General features: G+C 42.3%; 1 protein-coding gene across 1 annotated transcript in view; it reads right to left on the bottom strand.

Annotated features, from left to right (window-relative positions):
* FAM169B (family with sequence similarity 169 member B) overlaps positions 1-16,338 on the bottom strand; it is a 102,104-nt gene extending 85,766 nt beyond the window's left edge. Inside the window, 4 exon segments of the mRNA XM_036736574.1 lie at positions 14,896-14,952; positions 15,721-15,793; positions 15,908-16,157; positions 16,283-16,338. Coding sequence (XP_036592469.1) covers positions 14,896-14,952; positions 15,721-15,793; positions 15,908-16,157; positions 16,283-16,338 — 436 coding nt within the window.
* Positions 16,339-26,185: the final 9,847 nt, after the last annotated feature.

Consider the following 26,185-nt stretch of genomic DNA (forward strand, 5'->3'; position numbering starts at 1 on the left):
AATCCTTAAACAATATTCAGCCAACTACACTTTTCCAGAAGACAAAATTGCCATTATTTTTCCATTAAATGAAATAGAGCTGAGTGGACTGAGCAAAAGTCTAAGGCCATAGTTCAGATGAGTGGGCTCTGATTCATTCTGTCACCCTGCAGGCAAGTCCCTTTTCTTCTTGCCTCAGTTCCTCAGTTTTACACATACATTTACACAGTTTTCCTCACACATAAAGAAAAAGAATGATAGTTTATATTTCCTTAATTCTCAGCAAAGGCTTTCTTAATAAAAACAATGGACATAAATGATTGCTACTTATCTATGGTTCTTTATAATTCTCTCATCCATACAATTTTAAAATTAAAAAAATTAAAATTAAAAAAATGAAGGAACAAAAACAAAAAACTCTCAATTACAGCGTTAAATCATGCAGATCATAACAGGAAGTAATATCCTTATCCCTGCTTCTAATGAAAAGAGGGAAAGCCTTTATGAGCCTCATTTTTCCTTTATAGAAATTTAAGAAATGACAAAGAAGCCAATTCTGGGGTTTGGCCAGAATTGGGCAGAGAAGAGGCAGGATATCCTTCACTTTAATCCCCCTTTGACCAAGAGTGATCCTCCTCTTCTGGGTTGAAAAGGAAGCCCTTGTAGCAATGGTTCAGACTTGTAGGAGGAAAAACTGAAATGCCTCCTTCCTTCCTCTCACACCTCCTCCCTTCCGTGGGGGAATGGGGTAGGGAAGCAAATGGAAGATGAGAGAAAGGAAAGAGGAAAAAGTCAGAGGAGTTGTCTCTTGGCATCTACTGAGATGTTGGGAGGTGAAAGTAAAGTCACCCAAAGAAACCAATTACCACTCCCCTTGGCTCCCACTCTGGATAGACCTCAACACTACTATGAGGGGATCAACAGCAATCAATGAGTATGGAAAAGTCTCTGATGACATTCTCTTGCCACAAGCTCATAGCTGGGGCTCGAAGGATGGAAAATTCCCTGGATCAGAAAGTTTTCCAGACAAGGAAATCCTAATGACAAAAGTTCAGAAGGAAAGTAGGGAAATGCTCCATGGACCCCTGAATAAAGAAACAGAAAGGAAGGAGACCACTGCCTCAGCAAATCCTACATAATTTGGTACAATTCATAAACTTGGTTTCAGTTTCTCAATCTGCAAAAGGGAGGGGAATGACAGTGTTCTGTGAGTAATAACTCATGAATGGTGGTAAAGTGCTTTGAAAAGAGAGAGAGAGAGAAAAAAGACCCATGGAAGCTTTGAGGCCCATGAAGTTCATAGAGTTGTGGTCAGCCCCTACATAATGTCTGGACCAACAAGGATTTTAAAAATTACATTAAAGTTGTGACACACATTGAGGAAATCTCCAAGAAGTTTGAGGTTAAGGTTTGGGGTAGGGGAGGAGAAGGGCTGGGGAGTGTCCTTTGCTCAGACATTTCACAAAATCTAAGGGAACTGGAAAGAACATCAAAGGCCATGTGGAACAACTGGCCCCAGGACAGCAATCCCATCATAACAGAGACAAATAGTCATTCAGAATTTGCTTAGAGACCCCTAGTCAGGGAAATGCACTGACTCCTGAAGCAGCCCATTCCACAACAGAATCTAACAAATCTAATGTTAGGAGATTCTATTTGCTAATGAGGCTGAATCTGCCTCTTTTCAACTTCTACCAGTATTTTTTGTCAGTTTCCAAGAAGAAAAAAACAAATTTCTCCCTCAAATACTGCTATTTTTCCTAATCCAGTTCCTTCAACCAATCCTCATATGGCATCATCTCGAACAGTGGATCACTCACATCTAACAGTAAAACATTTTTGAGCACACACTGTTAATATATGCATATTTGCTGATTTATAAATTATACACATGCACTCCATAACCAGGATCATAGTATCATATTTCCATAGATCATGCATAAGTTTGGAGTAGGAAGCAATGGTATATTGGTAAATATTTAACAACTGGCTCCCAGGGAAAAAAAAATTATGCAGTGCACACTTTTAATTAAATCTGCATTATTAAAACTTTTTCCATTACTTTCTAAAGTCTAGGTCATCAATAAAATAACAGAGCCCTGATTGTAGAGCATTATGATTTCCAAGACGTAAATGCTCACACTGAAAATTTAACAAGTGACTCGTCCAGCACATCACTGGCTGGAAATATCTTTAAAAGCCATCTAATTCAACTCCCCACCCCATTTTTGATGAAAAAAAAACGAAGCCCAGAGAGTGTACTCATCTGCCAAGGTCACACAAGTAACAGGAGAGGTGACATTTGAACATAGGTCCCATGATTCCAAATTTAATAGGAAGGGTCAATGCTCTTTCCATTGCACCTTAATCATATACATTATCCACTTACACACACAGCCAGAAATTTTAAAAAGGATAATACAAAGATGAAATGATATTTAGTCATCTTAATAGAGAGCCTGAGTAGAGGAGTAACATAGTTCCTTCTTTTTAAGAAAAACACTTTGCCACACTTGTGTGGAAGACGTTATTAGGCAAGGGAGACACTTGAGACAAGGGGAGTTATCAAAGGACTATCACAACAATCTATATGAGAAGTGAGGAGGGCCTAAACTAAAGTGGAGGCTTTGAGTACAGAGAAGAGGACAACAGATAAATGCAAGAGATGTTGTAGAGGCAGAAACAATAAAATTTATGAACTGTTGGGATATGTAGCATGAATGAGAGTGAAGAGCTGACAGTGAGGGAGAATGATACCAAGGTTGTGAATCTGGGTGACCAGAACGATGGTGGTAAGTAATGGTAATCAGGTCCGGGCATTTTGCAGTTCTTTTCTTAATGCCTTTAATGATTCTGGCCTTTGTTTGAATGGGGCTGGTAAAGTGGGATCTGGTCTAGGAATGTTTCTCAGCACTAAGGCAATCAGGAGTCATAGACTTGTATATGATGTGATACTGGGGATGGGGGACTTTCACATACCCAGCGTGGGTAAGGTCAGAGCCCTCAGGGTGTTTGACTTTTGGGGCTCACTCATGGAAGGAGTGTTGAGACTCTGGGCAAGCTGTATGTTACTGCCTCCCAGCTTTGCTAACCCAGACCCATTGGTTCTTCTCTGATAACTATGAATTGTGATTTAAATCATACAAGGTCTGTCTGTTGATGTTTGTATGTGCCTTGAAGTTCAGGGGGCTGATCTTTTCCCCCTAAACTAAGTGAATGATATATGTATGTTTGATTAAACTGGATGCTAACTCCTTAAAGCTGCTTTCCCTAGAAAAGCAGATCAAAGCACATGTGTTGGCAGCCCTCTGTGTGCTGGTTGTTGTTGGTCTTACACACACCGCAGTAGCTGCTAGCCAGATTGTTGCTGTACATGGTACCATTAATAAAAACAGGGAAATCCAGAAGGGAAGGTTTGAGGGTAAAGACAGTGTAATGAGATCTACAAGGCAGATCACAATCTATTCATGCTTGCCAATCCTCTGCAATTCATACTGTCCTATAGAAAAATTAAAGGGGGGTGGGAGTTGGTTCTTATTCACTGGCCACTGCCCCAAAGCACTGAATCCACTAAGGAGTGCCATGGACACCTCGGCAGCAGGGTATGGGGTACACTAAGGGTTGCAGGTAGGCAGGTAGGTGCCTGTCATTTTTATATTATGAAATTCCTGAGGAGGAGAAAAGTTGGGAGCTTACAGCAGCCATGGGAGGCCAGTAGCAAGAGAGTCAAAAATGGGGAAACGCTGAATGATAATGGGTACAGGAGCTACTGTGGGACAAGCCCCACAATTAGCTATCAGAGGAGTAAGATGAGACCCATCATCCCATCCTACAATATATTAATCGTGAATGCCTTAGGTCATGCACCCAAGGGGCCTTGTAAACTATTGATCTAGATGCCCTTCACCATCCCCATAACTCTTCTTTGGAGTATCTTATGTCCTTCCTAAAATGAAGTATCCAGATCAGAACACAATCTACATGTGACCATGACAGGATACATCACCTCCCTAGACTGGGGCACCATCAGTCTCTCGATGAAAGGTTCCGTTCACTTTATTTATTGTTGCCATATTACGCTATTGACTTGTATTAAACTTAAAGTCCACTCCAATTCTCAAGTATTTTATAGAAAAAATGTTTTCTAGCCACATCTCCTGTACCTATCCTGTACAAGTTTTTAGAAAAATTTTACCCAGAAGTAAAACTTCCTATTTATCCCTGTCGAACTTCATCTTATTATAATTCTACCCAGAATTCTAGGCTGTCAAGACCCTCTGGAGTACTGGCTCTTTTATCTGCCTTTTGCATCATTTGCAAAACTGATAAGTATTTCATCTATATTTCTTATCCAAGTCACAGATATTACCAAGCACAGAATCAAGGAGATTCCTGTAGCTACTTTGCTAATGACCTTCTTCTAAATTTAAATTGAATGGTTAATGACTATTCTTTGAGGCTCTCATTAAACTGGTTCTAACTCCACCTAAATCAACTTATTATTTAGCTTTTATCTATCCATTTTCTCCCTGGAGAGAACAGAACATACTTTGTCAATGGCTTTGCTAAAATCTAGTGGAACAACAATTACACATTTCCTGATCTACCAGTCTAGTATCCCTGTAAATAAATAAAATAGAATAGAATAAAGGAAGAAGCTTGGTCTGGCATGACCAGAGGTTGATGAAGCCAAGCAACCTCCCTGTATTCACCTCTTCCCTTTCTCTATGACTGCTAACAATCTATTCAATTCGATTCAACAAGCTTTTTAAAGTATCTACAACACTCCAGAGCTAGGTGCTAGGGATATAAAGACAACAACAAACAATAGTCCTTGCCCAGAAACTTGCAGGAATACAACATCCACACAGACAAGTAAACACGAGATTATCTGAAGAGGGAGGAGGGCACTAACAACTAGGGAGATCAGGAAAGGCTTACTATAAAAGATAGTGGCACATGAACTGCGCCTTGAGGAAGAGTGGGGAGTCTAAGAGGCAAAGTGAGGAGGAAGAGGAGGAGGAGGAGGAGGAATTACATTTCGGTCATGGGGCACAGCCTGTGCAAAGATACAGAGGCAGAAGGTGGGATTTCAAATTCAGGGAGAAACAGAAAGGCCATTTGGTTGCAATATAAATCATATATAGAAGACAGCTCAACAGGAGATATGATAGAGTGGTCTAGTATGGTGATAATGTTAGAAAATATATATATATCATCTGTATTCTCCAGTTTTCCACTACAGTGATGACCTAATGCTATTATTTGTAAGGTCTATTTCTTAAGGATGATGTTAGACTGAGCACACAAGTCAGTAATTTCAATTCTGCATCAAGTCCCGGGAAGTTTGCCTTTGGAATAACATATTCCTCACTTTCTCTGTGAAAAGTGCCTAGAATTCCTATCACTATCATGATATTGGCTAAGGGAACCAAAGACTCCTGTTAAAATGTATATAATGTTACCTTTGAGTGGAACGGATGAAAGTCTCTCATTTAAGGAAAAGGATACTTAATATTTTAGCTTCCATAATGCCTGAACTATATCTTTGAGTTTAAAAATTTTAAGAAATGGGAGGAGGAGTTTTGTTTCCACAGAACTAAAGGTGTGCTTCCCCGCCCTCCCCCACCCCAGCTTTAGCAGAGACCAGGCCTCAAGGTCGGTCAGGTGAGGTCAGAGGCTTCTACCTATGTGCATACCTTTTGAGAAGGCAGTCTAGGGAATTAGAGAGGCCAAACCCACTTGAACCAGTTCAAGCTTATCTAGGGTCTGGTCTGGGTCAAGAATCCAGGCCTACTGATTTGCATAATTTGCATATGTTAAAGAGGGAAAGTAGGGGAAGTAAAAGAATACAGTTTAATCATAAACTAAGACAAGGAAAATCTAATTAACTTCACTTTTGCTTCTGTAGCCTTATCATAGTTATATAAACTGTATAACCTAGGAAAACTATGTAAAAAACAAAGACTGTAAACTAACCATGACTCTAGCAGGAGTGGAAGGAATGGTTACCCCTGCTCCTGCAGCTGAATCAGCATGAGTGTTCCTATAAACACTATAGAGAGTGAGGAACGTAATAAAATGTCTTCCTCTGTCCACTCTGATCTTGAGTTCTTTGGGTGAGAATAGGCAAATCACATGGATCTTCCTAAGGTCAAGTGAAGGGAAGCAATAGGCAGTGGAAGCTTACTGGGCTTACTCCTGGATCTTGCCTTGGGGTGTCCTGTCATTCCTCACTGCAGTGTGTCCTGGATCTTGTCTTGGGGTATCCTGTGATTCCCCACTGTGGTATTAAGAGGGCTACCACTCCGGATCCCCTTGGGGAACCCTGTGGTCTGCACAGCCTCCTTGAGGGGACATCACTTTGAACTTCTGGCCCTGTCTTGGGAGCCTTGTGATCTTACCGCCTTCCTAAGGGGCCATCACTTGGGTCCTCCTTAGGGTCTGACCCCAGGAGGCCCTGTGATCCCTCCCCACAGATTTGGGATGGGGGGCTTTGGCCCTGCCTAGGAAGTCCAATGATCCCCAAAGCGTGTTCTCACAATTTGGGGAAGTCCAGTGATCCCCAAAACCACATTTCTCACAAAAATTAACACACACACACACTCCCCCCACCCACTTAAACTTGCACATACACCACATATATCCACATCCTGAATACACATAGGGTGAGCATGTCTGTAACTGCTCTCTGTTAGTTTGAGGTTAAGGTGTTAGATTAAGAATCTTTCCTTGTTTCAAGAGTGTGAGGCCAACTACCCCCACGGATGGAGATAGAGGTCCACGGGGTTTTGGGGGCTTCTTAGAATTGTTTTGTAAGGGGGCTTTGTGGGGAGGGGGCCTTTTAAGGGGTATATAAACTGCATGTCTGCCTTCTGAAACTTGCCTCCCTACCCCAGACCACTCCGGAATGGGCGATGCCCAATTCTCGCCTGAGACTTGCAAATAAAGCCTCTGTCTTTACCTTGAGAAACCTTTGATTGCTACTTCATTTGGGGGGAAATTATTGTCCCACACACCTTGAACCTTTCCTAACCCTATTTTATGTTAAACTGAACTTGTTACATAGAATTTTACCAGGACTCAAAGTCAAGTCTAAGCTCACGGCTTAGAGACTCTCTTCTCTTTTGTGAAAATAAAGAAATTCACCCTTCCCCCATCTTGTAGCACCTCACTCATTCGCAGGAATCTTTCAAAGATCGGAGATCATAGATTTAAGGCTGGAATGGGGGCTTACAGGTCATTTAATCCCACCCCATTGAGCTGGGATTTGAGCCAGGTCCTCCAACTCTTAATTCAGTTCCTTTCACTGTGCCATTCTGAGTAATCACATCCACCTGTTTTTTCAGTCCCCTCAGATATAGTTCATCTAGATTTGATGACTTGAACTCATAGAGGGAAGTAAGGGACTCTATTTCCATACTCAACTTGGGTCTCAAGTCCCTATTAGTAGTTTTTCTATCCTTACTATCCAGAGATCATTGCTCTTGGCAGAGAAGACATATGCAAAGAACTGTTGAGTAATTCTATCTTCTCTCCATAGTCTGTGACTATCAATCAATCAATCAACATTCATAAAATAATTACATGTGCCAGGTACTAAAGAAGCAAAAGCCAGTCCCTGCCCTCAAGGAGCTCACAATCTAATGGGAGAGACAATTTAAACAAAATAAATCTGGACAAACAAGTTTTATAAACAATAAATAGGGGAAAATAATTAAGAGGGAAGGCACTAGAATTAAGAGGTAAGGCTTCTTGTAGAAGGTGGGATTTTAAGTGGGACTTGAAGAAAGCCAGGGAAGCCAGCAGGCAGAGAAGAGGGGTGGAGCATTCCACGGATGAAGAACCACCAGATAAAACACCATTATGCCATCTATTGCAAGCAACAGTCCAATCTTTTAGTTGATACTCCTCTTTTCCCTCCAAATAGCTAACCCCACTTACTGCACTTCTCTACTCTCCCTCCCCATCCTCACCACCCCCCAGCTTTTTATTGTCTTTAGATTTCCTCAATGGCATTAGTTCCTTCTGTACTTTAGTTCCCTGTCACTTTTTACAGGACCATGCCGCACTTTTGTATTCACCCTGTCATCTGGTCTTGGTCTATCTTCACTCTGTCATTTTAAAATCTAAGTTTATAGATAAGTGCATATGGATAAAAGACACACTAAACAATTTCTTTTTTTTCTCCCCATTTCTTTTTGTGCCTTTAAAATTTTATCCTTGAAGGCTTCCAATCCCTCATTGGGCTAACTTTCTCCGTACAATTTTGGGTTATGAGATCCTACCCTGTTGTTTCTCCAAATAATTAAAAATGCTTTCCAAAAACAAAAGGTGCTGGTTAGACTATGCCCAGCTTTTCTTTCATTCTTCATCATAAATTCTAAGTCAATTTCCTCCAAGGTCCTCATCATTTCTCCTTCAGCATACAATTTACAGTATCATAGATCTGGAACTAGAAGGAACCTCAGAAGACATCTAGTCCAACCCAGTCGTTTTACAACTGAAAAAACTGACAGCTCTCAATAAATTGATTTGTCCAAGGTCTCACAGGTGGTAGAGTGTCAAAGACGGATGGAATCTAAATGCCAGATCCTTTGACTACAAAGCCTGTGTTCTTTCTTCCTTATTGTTGAGAATCAGATCAGAATAGCAATTACCCTCCTTGGTTCCTCCATCTTTTGGAGTAAAATTCATAGTATTACAGAATCATGGACTTAAAGCTGGAAAGGACCTTAAACACAGATCAAAAAACTTGGTCCTGGAGAGGATGAATAACTTGCCAATTGAAGTTAATGCTAGAGCCTTCCTTCTGAGATTACCTCCAATGTAGCAGGCACGTACATGTGCATGCACACACACACACATACGTATACACACACACACACACACACACACACATATATATATATAGTGTGTGTGTGTATATGTGTATATGTATATAATGTGATATATGTGTATATGTGTGCATGTATATATACACACATACACACATATACACATATAAATACAACATACATGTGGTTCATATATGTGTATACATATAAATAGATACATATCTTTTTGTGCATAGTTGCTTGTATATTGTCTCTCCTGTTAAATTATAAGCTCCATTAGGGCAGGGGTAGTTTTTTAATTTATTTGTATCACTAGATTTTAATGCTGTGTCGGATGCACTTATTCAGTCATTTCAGTTGTGTCTGACTTTTCATGTCCCCAACGGGCGTTTTCTTGGCAAATGGAGCTGTATGCCGTTTCCTTCCCCAGCTTATTTTACAGATAAGGAAACTGAAGCAAACAGGGCTGAATGACTTACCCAGGGCCCATCTGAGGCCAGATCTGAACTCAGGAAGATGTCTTCCTGACTTGAGGCCCAGCAGTCTACCACTATGGCATCTACCAGCCCTGGCTGATTTACAGTAGGCACTTAATAATTACTCATTGATTTGACTTGACCCATCCAAGGTCACAGAACCTTATCTCCCTGATTCCAAATCCAGTATTCTATACAAATTATCATTTTAAAAAATCAAGAAAATGTTAGCTCCTCTGCTAACAGCTCTCTGAAGAGAAAAGCTCCAGCAGATGTTCAAAAAATTAAGTCCCCCACCAGGACTATGCTTCTCCCATGCCAGGCTCCTATTTCCTGAACTTCTTACCCATTTTCTCCTTGCATACCAGTGAGCTATAAAAGACTCCAATAACAAAATTGATTGCCTCCACTGGTCTTCACCCAAATGCTCTCTACACTTTGCCCCTACCCCCTCCCCAGTTTCTAGAGTTCCTCACATGAGTGTATGTACCTTTTATCTCTCCTGTTCTTTTGAACAGGATCCATTCTTCCAAAGTCACAATCCAGTCATGAGTCCATTCCACTAAGCCTCAACGATACCTCTGAGGTCAAATGTACCTCCCGCAAACTAGAATCACTTGTTCACTTGTTTCAGACAGTAGACCAAGAGTGTTATTGTCCTCAAGCACAAGCTGGACTATGAAACTCCCTTACTCGAGAATAATTGCCAAGCAAACTTGTCTGTTTAATTTTTAAAGCCCTCCACGACCTGGCCCCAGCCTATCTTTCCAGCTTCATCATTCACTACTCTTCTTCAAGGTCTACAATCCAGACAAACTGGCCTTCTCTCTGCTCCTCCCACACAACACCCAGTCTATCATGTTCCCGACTTTGTTTCATAGAATCCATCACTTCCTTCAAGACCTAAGTGCCTCCTTGACCCCCTCTATAACTACAATGTATTTATCTTGAATTTATTCTATACATGCTTTATTTGTGTGCATATATAGATATATATGTATATCCCTAACCTCTAGCCATACTTATAGAGGTGAGGTATCTATGATCTATCCCCTTAAGATGTATCTATCTCCTAATACAAGGTCAGGTCCTTAAGAACAAGAATCACTTCATATTTGTTTTCTTTGTATTCCCAGTGCTTAGTACAGTGCCTTTCACACACCAAGCATTTAATAAACGCTTGTTCATTGATTGTTACCCATACACTATGCATAGATAATTGAGACTGAGTGGAATGGATGAAAGTCTCTCATTTAAGGAAAAGGATACTTAATATTTTAGCTTCCATAACACCTGAACTATATCTTTGAGTTTAAAAATTAACACACACACACACACACTCCCCCCCGCCCGCTTAAACTTGCACATACACCACATATATCCACATCCTGAACACACATAGGGTGAGCATGCCTGTAACTGCTCTCTGTTAGTTTGAGGTTAAGGTGTTAGATTAAGAATCTTTCCTTGTTTCAAGAATGTGAGGCCAACTACCCCCACGGATGGAGATAGAGGTCCAGGGGGTTTTGGGGGCTTTTTAGAATTGCTTTGTAAGGGAGCTTTGGGGGGCCCTTTAAGGGGTATATAAACTGCATGTCTACCTTCTGAAACTTGCCTCCCTACCCCAGACCACTCTAGAGTGGGCGATGCCCAATTCTCGCCTGAGACTTGCAAATAAAGCCTGTCTTTACCTTGAGAAACCTTTGATTGCTACTTCATTTGGGGGGAAATTATTGTCCCACACAAGATTATGAATCGTATTGCTGGCTTTAATGTATTTGCGTCCAGTAAGTTTCTGGGTGTCTCTACAGCAGCTACTATCTATGGTATCCACCTTGGTAGGTCTGTGTAGATTTTTTTCTCTCTCTTTTTATTTCCAGTTAACAGCTCTTTTGATTAGATTTGCAAGGCTTCCAGAGTTAGCTATAATTCATTACTAGCAAGAATCTATCTTTCCTGTTTTAATCTGTGGTCCAGAAATCTAAAACTCATTAGGCACCACCTTAATCAGCTGTTCCCTTCCCTCAGACACTTACTAGTTGTGTGACCCTGGGCAAGTCACTTAATCTCCATTAGACTAAGTTTCTGCATCTATAAAATGAGAAATAATAATAGAACCTCCCTTCCCGGGTTGTTGTGTAAGGATCAAATTAGATAATAACTGTAAAGTGCTTAGCACAGTGCCTGGAACTTTGTGTCACACACACACACAGAGTATGTGTGTATGTATACGTATGTGTGCATATACATGTGTACATGTATGTATATACGTGGTAGCTATTTTTATCATTGTTACTATTATTATCCCCAAGTCTGTCTTTCTCTTCTGAAGCCTTTGATTTTAATGAGCAGCAATGATGAAAATTCTACTTTCATGCTTCCTTTAACAAGGAAAAAAAAAGAGAGAGAAAAGAGAAATAGAAAAGAGAAGTCTTCCCTTTCAGCAGCATAGATTTGTTTAGCTTGTGTCCAGTCAGTCAACTAGCATTTATTAAGTGCTTACTATGTGCCAAATACGGTGCTTAAGTGCTAGGAATAAAAATACAAGTAGAGAGACAACCACTGCCCTCAAGGGGCTTATATTCAAATGGAGAAAGACAATAGAGGGGTAAGGTCTCTAAAAAACTTGCAGGAAAGTAAAAAACGCAAATGTTGATACATTGAACCTATGGGAAATTGGGACTTAGGGTTCCCCAACCACCAACTTTAGTGTTCACTCGAGATGGCTGAAAATATACTTTTCACCATACAATTCTTAATAACAAAACATTAATTCTGATAATATGCACTTTTTCTAACACAGAAACCATGAAAAAACCCATAAAATATAGGGCAGAGGGGAGGCAAGGCTGAACAGGTTAGGGAAGGTCAAGGGCAATAAGTCAGAAGAAGCCCCCAGGTAAAAAAGAGAAAGGAACAACCTGCCACCTCTAATTTCTCTTTCAGCTCAGTAGGAGACCAGATCCTGGATGAAAAGCAGATGCCTCGGGCTAAACCCCCTGCCCTGCCCTGCCCAAGCTCAGGACTTCCACCTGGCTCGGCTCTCCAGCCACGCGGTTCTCTGACAACTAGAGGAGGGGCCAGGCCTCACAGCTCCATGCTAGTTCTGAAAAGAGGCAGCTGGGGAGATGGGACCTTCGTAGCTTCGAACTGAGTCCCTCATGTGCATGCTTGTAAACAGCAAAGTGAAAATGAAGTTATTAATAAAATCACATGAATGTCTGAAGTTGAGAAAGTCAAAGGCAGGAACGTTAAGGATTGTTGTTTGTCCTTCAATCTCAAAGAGGACCAATGACGTCAGGAGGGTGATATCTTGATTTGCAAGTTAACTGGATTTAAGTGAGGCAGGGCTGTGCAAAGTCATCAGTCTCACAATCTCCCCCAGAGTCATCGGAATGCAGTGGCAAGACCTAAGACAGGACAACCCAGCTGAGGACTGACTATACATAAAAGGAAGCTGAAAGCGGGTTGGGGGGGAAAGAACCCCCTGGTAGAGCAAGTCTTGAGTGCATCCTGTAGAGGAATGAGGCATGGCTGGCCAGGACAATCATCCAATGAGGGGAGGCCATCCAATCAGAGGGAGCGATTACAGGGGTATGTGACTCCAGAGATGGAATGAAGCATCAAGATAAAGAGCTGGGACATGGCAGAGGAAGTCTTGAGTATTCCAAGGCCTGTTTCCTACTCAGAATAGTATAGAAAACAGATGATACACTGAGAATGTAGTTGTTGGTGATGCTATGAGAGAAAAACCCTGCATATCAGGACAATTGTGTCCTCATACAGGATTTCATTACTTACAAGAAATTATTTAACCTCTCAGGGCCCTAATTTAGTCATCTGTGCAGATGAGTAGTGTCAGCCTCTAAGTCAGAAAAACCTGAGTTCAAGCCCTACTTCTGGCACATACTAGCAAATTGACAACCCTGGGCAAGTGCCTTGTGACAGTCCTTTGGCATAAAGGAATCCTCCTAGGAGGACACAGGCTTCCCCCATTAACCCTTACTTTTAAAGACTAGGCTCAAGTCCCCACCATAGGTAGGGCTGTCAAAAGGGAAAGTCCCTGTCCAGGGACCCACTTTTTGTCCAAAGAAAGGCCTGTGAGCCAGCCAGAGGCAAAAAGGAGAACAAATCCCTTAACGAGTTCCATTGCTGTGAACAATATGTTACAATAATGGGGGCCAGTTAAGTACTCAAGTTTTATTGTCAAATGATAGGGAAGAGTGGGAGAGAGGGGAAGGAAGGGGAGAGAGCGGGGCACCCAAAATATAGCTCAAACACACACACACACACACACACACACACACACACACAACATGGGGCCATTCAAGAGGCCCATTCAGGTAGGAAGACTTGGTTCTATGGGAGCAGCATATTCTTGGAAAGGGGAGATGTGCCCAGGCGGGGGAGATTTACTCCCAAAGTGCCCTTCTGAAAGTGGGACACTTAAACCCTAATTTTGGTGGCCACCTAAAGCTGGCTGATTTGCATGTCAAGGTTCAGGTCGCACAGGGGATTTTTGAGGTACACAGGTGCAAGGGGGGGGAATTCAAAATGGTAAGTTGGCAAAATATTATTTTTGGACACACAGCTGTAGTAATCTTTAAAATATTACTGCCAGTATTTTTCCATGGCCTAATCTTATAACTACGGTTTCATGCATAGATTCTATGAACTACATCCTCCCTTAAGGGAAGATTGTCATGATGGTCTCAAGACCACTAGGTCTTATCTAACACTTTAACTGTTCTCAGTGCCTCAGACACTTCCCTTAGAACAGTTCTAATCTGACTGGCTTATCTTTTGAGTTCCCTCCACTAACGGAGGGTCTAGACCCAAAGGGAACAACAAAACAGTAAACAGCAAAACAGGTTGATAATAGTTGCCTCACAGATAACAGAGGGGAAAACAACTTATAAACCTTTAAGCAATATAAACTATGATTAAATGTACTATTTTCAATGATGAAGATGGGAGACTAGATTAAAGTATAAGAACGGAACGGGCAGATCAACAAAAATAAAAAAAAATACCCAAGAGTTTGCCACTTTTGCTAGATTTAAATTTCTGGTACCCCCCTGATTTATACTCAGTGTCTAAGAGGGCCAGATTCAGTGACATTAAACAAAGCTTGTACAATACGGGCCTTCCTTCAAATAAAAGTTTGTTTCCTCTTTATTTGCACCTCATGAAAGATGCTGCATTGACCTATCTGGGGACCGGGCTCTGGAGAATAGAGGAACAGCAAAGAGGTGAGGAGGTGACAGGGGTTTTGAAAACAATTCCCAGCGCTGCCTGAAGAAGTATGTCAATAAACCCCCAAGGCTTTTGTTTCAGCAGCAAAGTTGTTCCTACCAGGTGCACTAATGACAAGGGCATTAGAAACACTAGCATTCACCCACCCAAATACCCATGAAGAGATTGGCACCGAACTAGAGAGAGCTGGGCAGTTGCCCAAAACACTCAAGTTCGAGAGAGGGGGAGGGGTTCTGGAACCCACCAGTTGGCAAAAGCAACTTTGTTTCTTTGTCCCATGTGCCGTCCTTCATACAAACCGATGACACCCCTAACCCACCCTCAGCAGCTCCTGCTCTTTCACTTACTTTCCCAGGGGCGCCGCTGGCTTTGTACTGACTCTTCTATGTTCTGCTGCCTGATGCCTGTTTGTTAAGGACAGCGTGCACTTGCAAGACAAGTGTGGCTGGGGTCAGGGGGACAGTCTGTGACCACGGAACAGAACAAAGCCGACTGACTCTAATGGGAATCCAACCTATGACCCCAGCTCTAATATCACCAGATTCTAACCTACTGCGCTAACTGTCCACAGACAGGAAGTAGTCTCACTTCTCTGGAATGGTGTGTCCTTTGTCCCCCTCACTGTCCAGAAGTTAGGATAAAAACCAGCAGATATTGAAAAGTGCCATCCTAAACACCGGGTGCTAGAAAAGACTCTCCAGGACAGACAGGCACTCCATAGAGCTATTTATGGGAGCTGAAGTTGCAGGACTCCGGGCGGTTCAGAGACCTAACCTTTGCTCTTGGTTCGGAGGTGCCTAAGGGAAATACACGAGTGGCCTCCAAGGTGATTACTGGCAGCGGCACTCACCCCTTCGGTCACCCACTCCACCCCCACGTTCCCTTCATTTCCTCCTCCTCTACCTGCCTTAGTCCAGCAGGCATCACTCAGCGCCGAAGTCGCGACTAACCTTTGGGCTAGCCTTAGGCTTTAAGCCGCTTAAATAGGTGGAAAATACAGTCGTCGTCGTCCGTCCCCTCCCCCCAAACTTTGCGTAAAACTTCCAAATTCCTGTCCCGACTTTGAACTCTTGGCGGGGAAGGGAAGGGGGAATAGGTGGGAAAACAACCAGGGCCTCCAGAAGTCCTGAAATCAACTTCAGTTAGCAATTATGCAACCCCGTCCTGCCTACTGCTGAAAATATCTCCCGTGGCCCGCTGCAAAACTGGAGATTGGACATTAAAGAGCAGCCTACACGTTTCTGCCTAAGTTTCCAAAAAGCAAACCGCGGGCTTTTCCGTCGAGTTGTCTCCGGAATTCCCTGCCCCGTCCCCCACCCCCACCCCCTACTTTGGCAGGGCTCTCGTCTGCTAACTAACCTTCGAAACCCGTTGCAAACCCATTAATTTAAGTTGGCATGTTATCAGCGCGAGGCTGCTGTTTTGTTTTGAACCTAGCTCGGGCGCTCCTGGCTGCTCCGGAGCTTCGCGGGCTCCCTCGCATGGCTGTTTGGGGGAGGGGGCGCTCGGGGTTTGGCTTGGCCCGGGCTTGCCGAGGTTATCCCGTCCCGTAGAGGGATCCGGGGGGATAAAGCCGGCCGTGAGCCCCGGACCAGCCCACAACTCCAGGCTAAGGACGGCGGGCTCTAAGTTTTGCTCGAGTGTGTGGACAGGTGCGGGTGTTTGGTTTGGGCTCTCGATTGTTTATTCTGCAGATTCTGGGGGAAGTTTTCCTTGACTCCGCGACGTGTTTACGGTCTTGTTTTGCAGCGCCAGGGCCCCCGGAGCTTTCGCGAGCGGGGCCGGGTCATTGAAACCCGAGACGCCGCCGGGGGTGGGGCCAGCCCGGCTGCGACGCCGCGCCCTCTTCGGCCCGGGGAGACCGCAGGCTCCCCGCTACCGGCCCCAGGCCCGCTCCGGGACCTCGCGGCTTCCCCCCCCCCCTACCTGCTGCTCCGGGCGCGTCCTCTGGCTCCATGCTTGACTCTTCCCCGCCGCCGTGGGGTGGATGGCCCTGGGCGCGCCCCCTGAACAGCCCCGCCTCTAGCTGGGGCCCCGGGGACGCGGCGAGCGCCTCCCGCGGGGCCTCGACGGCTGCCGGTGTGCGGGGCGCCCCCGTGAGCAGGGAGGAGAGAACCCCAGCCCCACGCCGGGCCGCGGCGGGGCCCCCGGAGTCGTGCGCTGCTGGGTCAGCTCCAGGAGCGGCAGCAAACGGAGCTGGGGGTTACAGCGGGAGCGACAACTGAGGCCCACCAGAGTCTGGGGGTGTTAGATAACCTTTGATCTGGCAAATGAGGAAACCGAGGCTCAGGGCTGTGCAGGGAGACGCAGGGTGGAATCCAACCCTCCCTGACCAGCACCTTTCCCACGGGATCTCTTCATTGTGCTCCCCTTCACCGAGGAAGAGGGCCTGAAGGGCTCTTTTTGTTCGTAATCCTCAAGATAGAGCGCTCAAAAGGCAGAATCCCATTTCTCAAGGTTAATAGCTTTAAATTTAATTCAGCTACTAAGTACCTACTAAGTACCAGAAGCACCGAGCTGCTGGGAATAAAACATGTGATTAAGCCCCCACCCTTAAGGACTTTCCATAACTAAGGAAACCTAGTTTGGGGAATTTGGGAATAAAAAGATGTGATAAAGTTCCCCCCACCCCCCTTAAGGACTTGCTATAACTAAGGAAACCTAGTTTGGGGACCTCCCTTCTGTCCGGGCTTTGCTATCATAGTATTAACAACCACTCTCAGTGTACCATCTCTTTTCTATACTATTCTGGTTAGATGCTTAGTATGGTAGATTTAGAGCTGGAAAGGGCCTTTGGTTTTTGTCGTCAGTGATAGTCCACTCTTCCTGACCCCATTTGGGGTTTTCTTGGCAAAGATTGTGATACCTGAGTAGCCAGCTATTGCTAGAAAAACCCTGCCCCCAGCCACTAACTGCAAACCCCAGTCCTGCTGTTTGGCGAGTGACTTGGGCCCCTAAGACATTTCCAAGGAATGTAAGCTAATTACCAGGAAAGCCTAACGATCTTCCTTTAACTAACTGAGTGGGCTGAGAGACAACTCTATCTCTCTTCTCAACAAAGCCAGCTGGAGCATCCCTCAGTCTGCCTATGGCCTTGAAGGATGAAAGCCTCAGCCCCAGATATTCTTTTGAATTATGTGACTGTTCCTAGCTCTTATCTCATGAGTCATGTTGTGGGATGTATGGCAAACTGGACGCAGAGGTCCTGGGTTGTAATTCCAATTGACACTTTGTCAACTATCTGATATGTTGTATTTACAATCTATTCAGGAGGTTCCTCTAACGTATCATGGTTATCAAAAGTGAGATAACACAGGCTTGCTGAGTCTGCAAAGTAACATATGTAAACTTTAAGAGATAATTAAGCACTGAATCCTGTATTGTCTATATAAACTACCCTCTCCCTTTAAACGTGGCCATTGACTTGGGAAGACCCCAATGGCCGCCGGCTAATAAACTTCTCCATTCAAAACTTATACTCTGTGGCGTGTCTCACTCGCTTCTGGTATAACAGATGCTGCAATAGTTTGCCGTTTCTTTCTCCAGCCCATTTTACAGATGAGGAAACTGAGGCATACACGGTTAAATGACTTTGCCCAGGGTCACACAGCTAGTAAAATAAGCATCTGAGGTGGGATTCGAACTCAGGAAGATCAGTTTTCCTGACTCTGGGCCTGACTCTCTATCCCACTGTGCCACGTAGCAGCCTTGTCTAATCCACCACAACAAACAAGTGAGAGCCAGAATTTGAAGCCCAGATAGTATGGTGGTGTGGGAATCGCAGTGGATTTGGATACAGGAGACCTAGGTTAGAATCCTGGCACTGCCACTTTGCTGCAAGTGATTTAACCTCAAAATTTTAGTTACCTCGTCTGTAAAATGAGGCAGTTCGCTTAGACCACAGCTAAAGGCCCTTCTTACTTTTAAATCTGTGATTCTAAATCCAGTGCCCTGCCTACCATACCAAACTGTGTCTTTATACTTTTCAAAGTTCTTTCCCATTCACTATTCCCATCTGATCCTCACAACAAGCCTACACGCATAAAGACTGGTATTGTTACTTCTGTCTGCCAGAGTAGGAAACTGAAGTCCAGAGTTTCAGCATCTGGTACTGACCAGAGGTGAGACCAGGACAAAGGCCTTTGGCCTCTTAATCTAGTTTCCTTTTCTGCGTTCCCAAGATTTCTTGTTACTTCTCCTAACTTGTCATTCAAGTAAGGTTACCTTCTATTTCTCTCCCTTCTGCTGTCTCTCTCTCACCCTTTCCTAGCTTACTCTTTTATTCCATTTTTTTTTTCATTTCCTTTTTTTCCTTTTTCCAATGTCTCAGAGCCTCAGGCCGGTTGATAGGTGTCGCCTTTGTTTTCCCCATTTTCTCAGAAGTACTGAAAACAAACACAACAGAAAGGAGAAGCTGTTTAAGAACCAACCACCATTTGAGGGTTGTTGTTGTTCCCTCATTCAGCCGTATTTGACTCTTCGTGACCCCATGGACCATAGCACACCAGGCCCTTCTTCAATCCGAGCAGTTCATCTTCTGGTGCCACATCTTTTTTGACATTTTAATTCTGTCCATGGGGCTTTCCTGGCAAAGATACTGCAGTGGTTTGCCATTTCGTGGATCACATTTTGCCAGAACTCTCATGACCCATCAGTCTTGGGTAACCTGGCACAGCATAGCTCTTAGTTTCATTGATCTATGCAAGCCCCTGAGCCATGACAAGATAGTGATCCAGGAGGGGTCTTTGCATTTGAGGGCACTTGTCACAGAAACCTGACTGATTGTACACAAACTAGGGCTTTTCTAAGCACATGAAGTACGGGTAAATCAATACCAGAAACAGGAAATCAGTTTTCACAGAACTGGAAGGTTACCACTTTGAGCTCATCATTGTGGGTCCTCTTTCAGTGGTACAAATGGAAACCCATTCATGCCTTCTCATCCAAGGCAGCTGTGGTCTAAATCATTCTGTGAATTCTTCACAGGGGGTTTCCTCAGAATGTATGTTTTAATTTATTATTAATATCTCATTAATTGTCATTAGCATATTGAAAAGATATCTCAAAGTGAAAGCCATCCTTTCAATATGCTAACAATTAATGAGAAGAGATTGCTATTTTTAAAGGTTGAACAGTCTTTTTTTTCCTCAGAGCTCCAAATAGTATTCTATTGCTGCAAAGTATACTATGGTCTCCAATCAACCCTTCTCCACTTTTTTGAAGCTGTTTCTTCCGAGTGGATGTAGCTGGAGGCCAAGGAGGAGCCCCTAGATGTCTTGTCCACATTGCACAGACATAAAGATTCCCCTCTGTTTTACTACCAGAGGCCACTCGTTGTTGGCAGAGCCCTCTCAGAGTCGGTGGCTTAGCCTTTTCCATTCCTAGCCTCCTGGATATAGATTGCTATTCCATGGCCACACCACATCTTCTGACACAATATTTCTGGCTTTGTGGCATTACTCTTACTTCCCTTCTCTCGGATGCCCCACTTCAGCTACACCCACAGCTCCATACACAGTTGCTTACATCTCCTGCTGTTACCCATTCTCCACACCTACAGTCTAGTGGAGATGGGCAGCAACAAGCATATGCTGGCTGTGTTCCAAAGATTCCTGTTAGCTCTCCTAACTTGCTATTTGAGTAAAGTATTACTTGCAGAAGCATTGTTAAAAGCTGGTATCCAAACTCTCTCTTTTGTCCACCCTCTCTCTTTGCTTTTCTCCCTCCTTCTCTCCCTCTGTCTCCTTCCTTTATCTCCCTCTCTCTTTCCCTTTCTCACTCCCTCTCTTCCTCCTCCCCCCTCACCCTTTCTTCCTCTCCCTCTCTCTCTCTCCCATTCTCTCCATCCCTCTCTCTCTCTATTCCCTTTCTCCCCCATCTCTCCATCCCTCTCTCTCTCCCCCCCTTTCTCTCTCTCTCTCTCTCTTCTCTGTCTCTCTGTCTCTCTCTGACTCTCTGTCTCTATCTCTCTCTGTCTCTCTCTTCTTCCTCCTCTCCCTTTCTCCCCCTTTTTCTCTTTCCCCCTCTGTATTTTTCTCTCATTCTCTCTCTCTCTCTCTCTCTCTCTCTCTCTTCCCCTCCCTCTCTCTCTCTCCCCCTTTCTCTCTCTCTCTCTCTCTCTCTCTCTCCCTGCCTCTCTCTCTCTCCCTGCCTCTCTCTCTCTCTCTCTCTCACATACTGTAGGAGGTTATGCACAATCACAACCCTGTAGAATTATAGCTTGAAGTTATTATTGTTTAATCTCCTCACAGGTACCCAGAATTTTGGGGATTCAGTTTTTTTTTACATTGTCTATCAAAATATTCCTAGTTGCTATGGCAGAATTCAATGAGGGCTTTTTGCATGGCTGATTGAAGTTTTCATTTGCCTCCGATTTCGTGTGTGTGTGTGTGTGTGTGTGTGTGTGTGTGTGTGTGTGTGTGGTATACTCTGAAAACAAGGACTTCACTATCATATAGCAACTCCAGGGCACTTTTTAATAATGATGGTGGAGAAGGTTCATAGCCTGTTGAATTGAGAGTTTCTTAAAGAATCGTACACAGGATAAACCAGAAATGCAATCGGTAACTAGAAAACAAGACTAAATTCCTTCAATCAATAAACATTTATTAAGTACCTACTATGTGCTACACACTGCGTTCGGCACTGGACCTAGATTGAGAACAGGGCCTATCTTTTACCTTTATTTGTATCCCTAAGTGACTGGCCCAGTATCTGGCACATAGTAAGCACCTAATAGATGTTTGACTGACTTCCTCTCCTGCCACTCTCCTACTCCCTTTTCTCCCTCACTTTCCCTCTCTTCACATCCCTTTTTTTTCTTCACTTATGCCTAAGGGCTGACAGTAACTGCCTCCATTAGCATATATTACTTGGCCAGGTCCTTCACAAAATCTCAGAGTTGGAAGGGGTCTCCAAGATTTTCTACTCCAACCGGAACTTCATCAAGAGTTTCGTGTACAACATAGCAAACAATGGTCATCTAGAGTAAAAAGGAATCCACTCCTCTTAGCCCATTCTGATTTTGAATAGTTTTCATTATTGGGAACTTTTTTTTCCCTTTCTACAAGCCTAAATTCAGCTCTTCACAATTTCTACTCAGTATTTCTAGTTCTTCCCTGTGGAGCCAAGTAAAACAAGACAAATCCCTCTTCTACATGACAGCCCTTCAAATACTTAAAGATGCTTATTCTGTCTCTGTCCATGCTAAACCAGGCTAAATTTCCCAATACTTTCAACTCATCCTCCAATGGCATGATTTTGACTCTCTTTATAAATCTGATCATCCTTTTTAGATCTTCTCCAGCTTATCAGTGCCCTTATTAAAATGCATTGCCTAGAACTATTTTGGAAGAGTATGAGGGACCTATCACCCAAAGGGATACTGTCCCTGCATTCTATGCCTCTGTTCAAACAGAGTAAATTCACATCACCTTCTCTGGCTGCCCTTTCATACTGTTGATTCGTATTAAGCTTATGATCCACTAAAGTTCTTAAATATTTTTCAGACAAAAACTTAGGTATAGCCATACTTTTCCTGTTTTATGCTTGTGACTCTTACTTTTTTTAATCCCAGGATAAGACCTTATGTAACACAATATCGTAGCTTTTAAAGAGCTTTTAAAATACTGACTCTCTCCACCCAATGTATTAACTCTTCCACCCTTTCAGATTTATATAACCTGAAAATTTAATAAACATGCCATTTATGCCTTCATCTAAAAAAATCTGATAAAATTTTAATTAGTGTAGGGTCCAGCACATATTCCTGCGGAACTAAAGACTTCTTCCCAGCTGTCATTAAATTAATTACTCTTTGAATGGCTTGCCTTCTCAAGGAGAGGGAAGGAGGAAGAGAATTTAAAACTCAAATTTTTTTGTGTGTTAAAAAAAGTTTATTTGTAATTGAGAAAAAAATTAAATATATGAATATATTTGGATCTGATAATTCACCCATTTTTGAGTCCATCTAACAATGCTCTTGTTTAGGGGACATGTCTTCATCTTTTCCATAGCAGTCCAAAGATTTGCCACAGTCCAATCTCTAGGTTGAAAACCTAGATCCAAAATCCAAGTATTTCCTGACTGACTAGTTAGCATTGCTATCAAATGTTCCTGATGAAGCTCTTTGTGATCAACCATTCCTTCCTTTTCTAGATGTCTAACAACCATTCTTTTAATAATATTATCAGAATCCTGCCAAGAATCAAAGTCAAGTTCACTGGTCCATAGTTTTCTACTCCCTTCACTTTTTTCAAAAAGCAAAACAAAATTTGCCTGTCACAATTTGCCCTTGCACCCTCCTTGTTCTTTACTGTCTTTCAGAGATCACCAAAGAAGGTAGCTAAGCAATCACATCTATCAGGTCTTTCAGTGGCATTGGAAATAATTCATCCGAACCTGATAACTTGAGCTCATCAAAGGTAGCTAGGTTCTTGTTCTTGTAATATTTCCTTACTTATCTTGTTTATTAATCTCCTATTAGTCATGTTTTCTGGCCCTCTCCTATGCAAAAGTCCTTTCCAAGTAGAGAAAACAGTCAGTTGATAAACATTTATTAAGCTCCTATGTTATACCAGACACTATGCTGAGCAGTGGGAATATAAAGAAAGGCAAAAGACAGACCCTGCCCTCAAGGAGCTCACAATCTAATGAAGGAGACAACATGCAAATAATTATGTACAAACAAGGGTATATACAAGATAAATAGAAAATAATCAATGGAAGGAAATTATTAGAATTAATAGGAGTTAGAAATGTTTCCCATAGAAAGTAGGATTTTAGCTGGGACTTGAAGGAACCTGGGAGAGCATTTCATGCACAAAATGCAAAGGAAAATTAAAGCCAAATATCTTCACCTTCTCTTTGATACCAATCATTGTAGTCACATTACCCTTAGCCTGTCTTTAATCTGTCTCTGTTTTCCTCTGAATTATAGCAATAAAAAAAAAACCAAAAATCTTTTTTCTTGTCCTTTACTCTCATAATCGACCTCCAGTCATTTTGACCGTTGGTGCTCAAGATTCTATTCTTGCAGGTCCTAAGATGCTTTTCTTTTCATTTTCCATGACCTGTTTTTGCTTTTTTCTTCTGAATTTGTCCTTTTAAAATCTAGCTAGGTAGATGGGTGCCCTGTGCAGTCACATCACTCTCTTGTGATAACTCCTTTTCCTCCTCAATGGATTTCTTTTGTCTACATATTTACATCAAATGAAGTTTTGGATCCCTGATTCAAAACTAAGCCCCAGGCACCTTTGTTGTGTCTTTACAAAACATCCTAATATAACTCATCCATTTAATTACTCACGTCATATCCAAAATTGCCCTAGCCTCACCATTCCATCTCTCACCCCACCCAGACCCCCTCCAACCCCCCCACGCCCCCTCCCATCCCACCCTCCCCCAAGAAAATGTTAACTCATATATCAAAGACTGGAACATTTTAACAGTCAAGAACTCCTCTCCTCTGTTTCATAGGCCGTTATACAAAGGGAGTGACAAAAAGTTCAGTTTTTGCTTCAGGAAAAAAAAAAAAAACTTCAGCTGGCTTCATCTATTTTTCTGGGAATTTCTTCAGTGTTAGGAAGAACACAGCTGTTCTAGGAATGTCCCAAGTATTTGTGAATTTCCTTAAGCAAAAAGCAATAGTCAGTCATCATATCTGCTACCAAATCTCGATAAGTAAATTGAGCCTTTTTGCTAAAGTTGTTACAATATAGGAAATAAAAATGAATAATGTTCTCTTAGTGGTTTGGGTGTAATTCTGGCAATAGAAACGACATGTGTTTATCAGAAACCGGAGAAAACAAAGTCTCAACGAAATATAACAAGGCCGAGTATCTTTCTAAAAAATGAGAGATGTGAAACTATGAAGAAAAATATTTGAACATTTTCAAATATTTATCTTCATGCTACTTGTTAATAACAATTGGCATTTATATATCACTTTAAGATTTCAAAAGTGCTTTATCTATATTCTTTCCCTTTATTCTCACAACCACCCTGTAAGAGAATTGCTATCGATATTTATCATCATTTTACAAAGAAGAAAACTGAGGCTGAGAAATGAAGTAATTTGTCTAGTATCACACAACCAGTAAGTGTCGGAGATAAAAATTTTAGCCCATATCTTTGTCATTCCAAGTCCAACATTATTCACTACACTATGCTCTTCCACAATGGATAATTGAGTCCAAGAGGCTGGACTATATTATATGTAAGGTCCCTTGTTATTCTAAAAGTTTATATCTATGACCAAAATTTACTAAACAAATTTCATGTGAAGACTTGAGGATCATCGCAAAGTTGTTCTGTGGCCACTAAGATATAAATTTTTGTTGTGTTGTTGTTCAGTTGTGTCTGACTCATCCTGACTGCATTTTGGGGTTTTCTTGGCAAAGATTCTAGAGTGGTTTGTCATTTCTTTCTCCAGCTCATTTTACAGATGAGAAAACTGAGGCAAATAGGTTTAAATGACTTGCCTAGAGTCACAGCTAGTAAGTGTGTGAGGCCAGATTTGAACTTAGAAAAATCTTCCTGATTACAAGCCCAGTGCCCTATGCACAGGGCCACTTAGGTGCCCTGAGATAGAAATACCTCACCCTGATGTTTTTTTTTAATAGTTTTGAGTTCTTCCATTTATTTCAAAGAATCATTATATTCTCAAAATAGCATTATTTGGAAATCACTTCAAATTGAAAAGTAGTTTTCTGCCTCTAGTTATTTCATACAAAATGGAAGATTCTATTATGAAATCAAAACTAGGCTGTCACTCTCTACAAAAATTACGAATCATAGCTCTAAGATACTGACTTGGTCTGTTTCTCAAGTCAACCTATATCTATTGGTGCTGAAAAATGAAGACAGTATTTCCAAGACGGAATGCTTTATCAGCTCTTTGTGAAAGCCATTTATAGGAGAAAGAAATTAGTTAAGTAGGTAGTAAAAATCAGAATTACTGTAGTTCACCGAATTTGAAAATTCATCTATGGCATTTCAGTCAGAATGTTAGTATGCCTTAGAGGATAAGGTAGTTACTCCCATCAGGGACAAACCCATAGGATCATAGATTGAGAGTTGTGAAGGACCTTGAGTCTCATCAAACACTGTCATTTTAAAGATAAGAAAACTGAGGCTCAAAAAGATAAAATGACTTGCCTAATACTCAGTAGGTACTCCACTACATAGTGCCTCCTTTCTGCATTTCTAAACCTCATTTTACACTTTTATCAACCAATTTCTTAATTTTCTTGAAGAAACTGCCAATATACTATGCTGTTATTTTTATATTAGCCATAGCACTTTTAGTACAAGAGAAAAATCATAGCCAGGGTGTAGGATTTTCACAGGTGATGACCAACAAAAAAGAAAATGTGTGAATCACTGATATTGCCATAATCATAGAGCTCTTTTCTGCGAATTGGTTGACATTCAGACAAATGGTAATTTGGCTGAGAGATGGGAATGGTTGAAGAAGCATTAGCCTACATCATGACGTAGTGGAATTAAGTAATAGAAACTGGAAACTCCGTGATTCTATGAAAAGAACAGCAAACATTTTGAGTTTCCTTAGAATTATTTTCCTTCAACACCATTTCTTCATCAATCACCCACCCTCATATCTCCCAGAAAATAATT

Source organism: Trichosurus vulpecula, chromosome 8 (genome assembly GCF_011100635.1).
Source record: "Trichosurus vulpecula isolate mTriVul1 chromosome 8, mTriVul1.pri, whole genome shotgun sequence".
Classification (NCBI taxonomy): Eukaryota; Metazoa; Chordata; class Mammalia; order Diprotodontia; family Phalangeridae; genus Trichosurus; species Trichosurus vulpecula.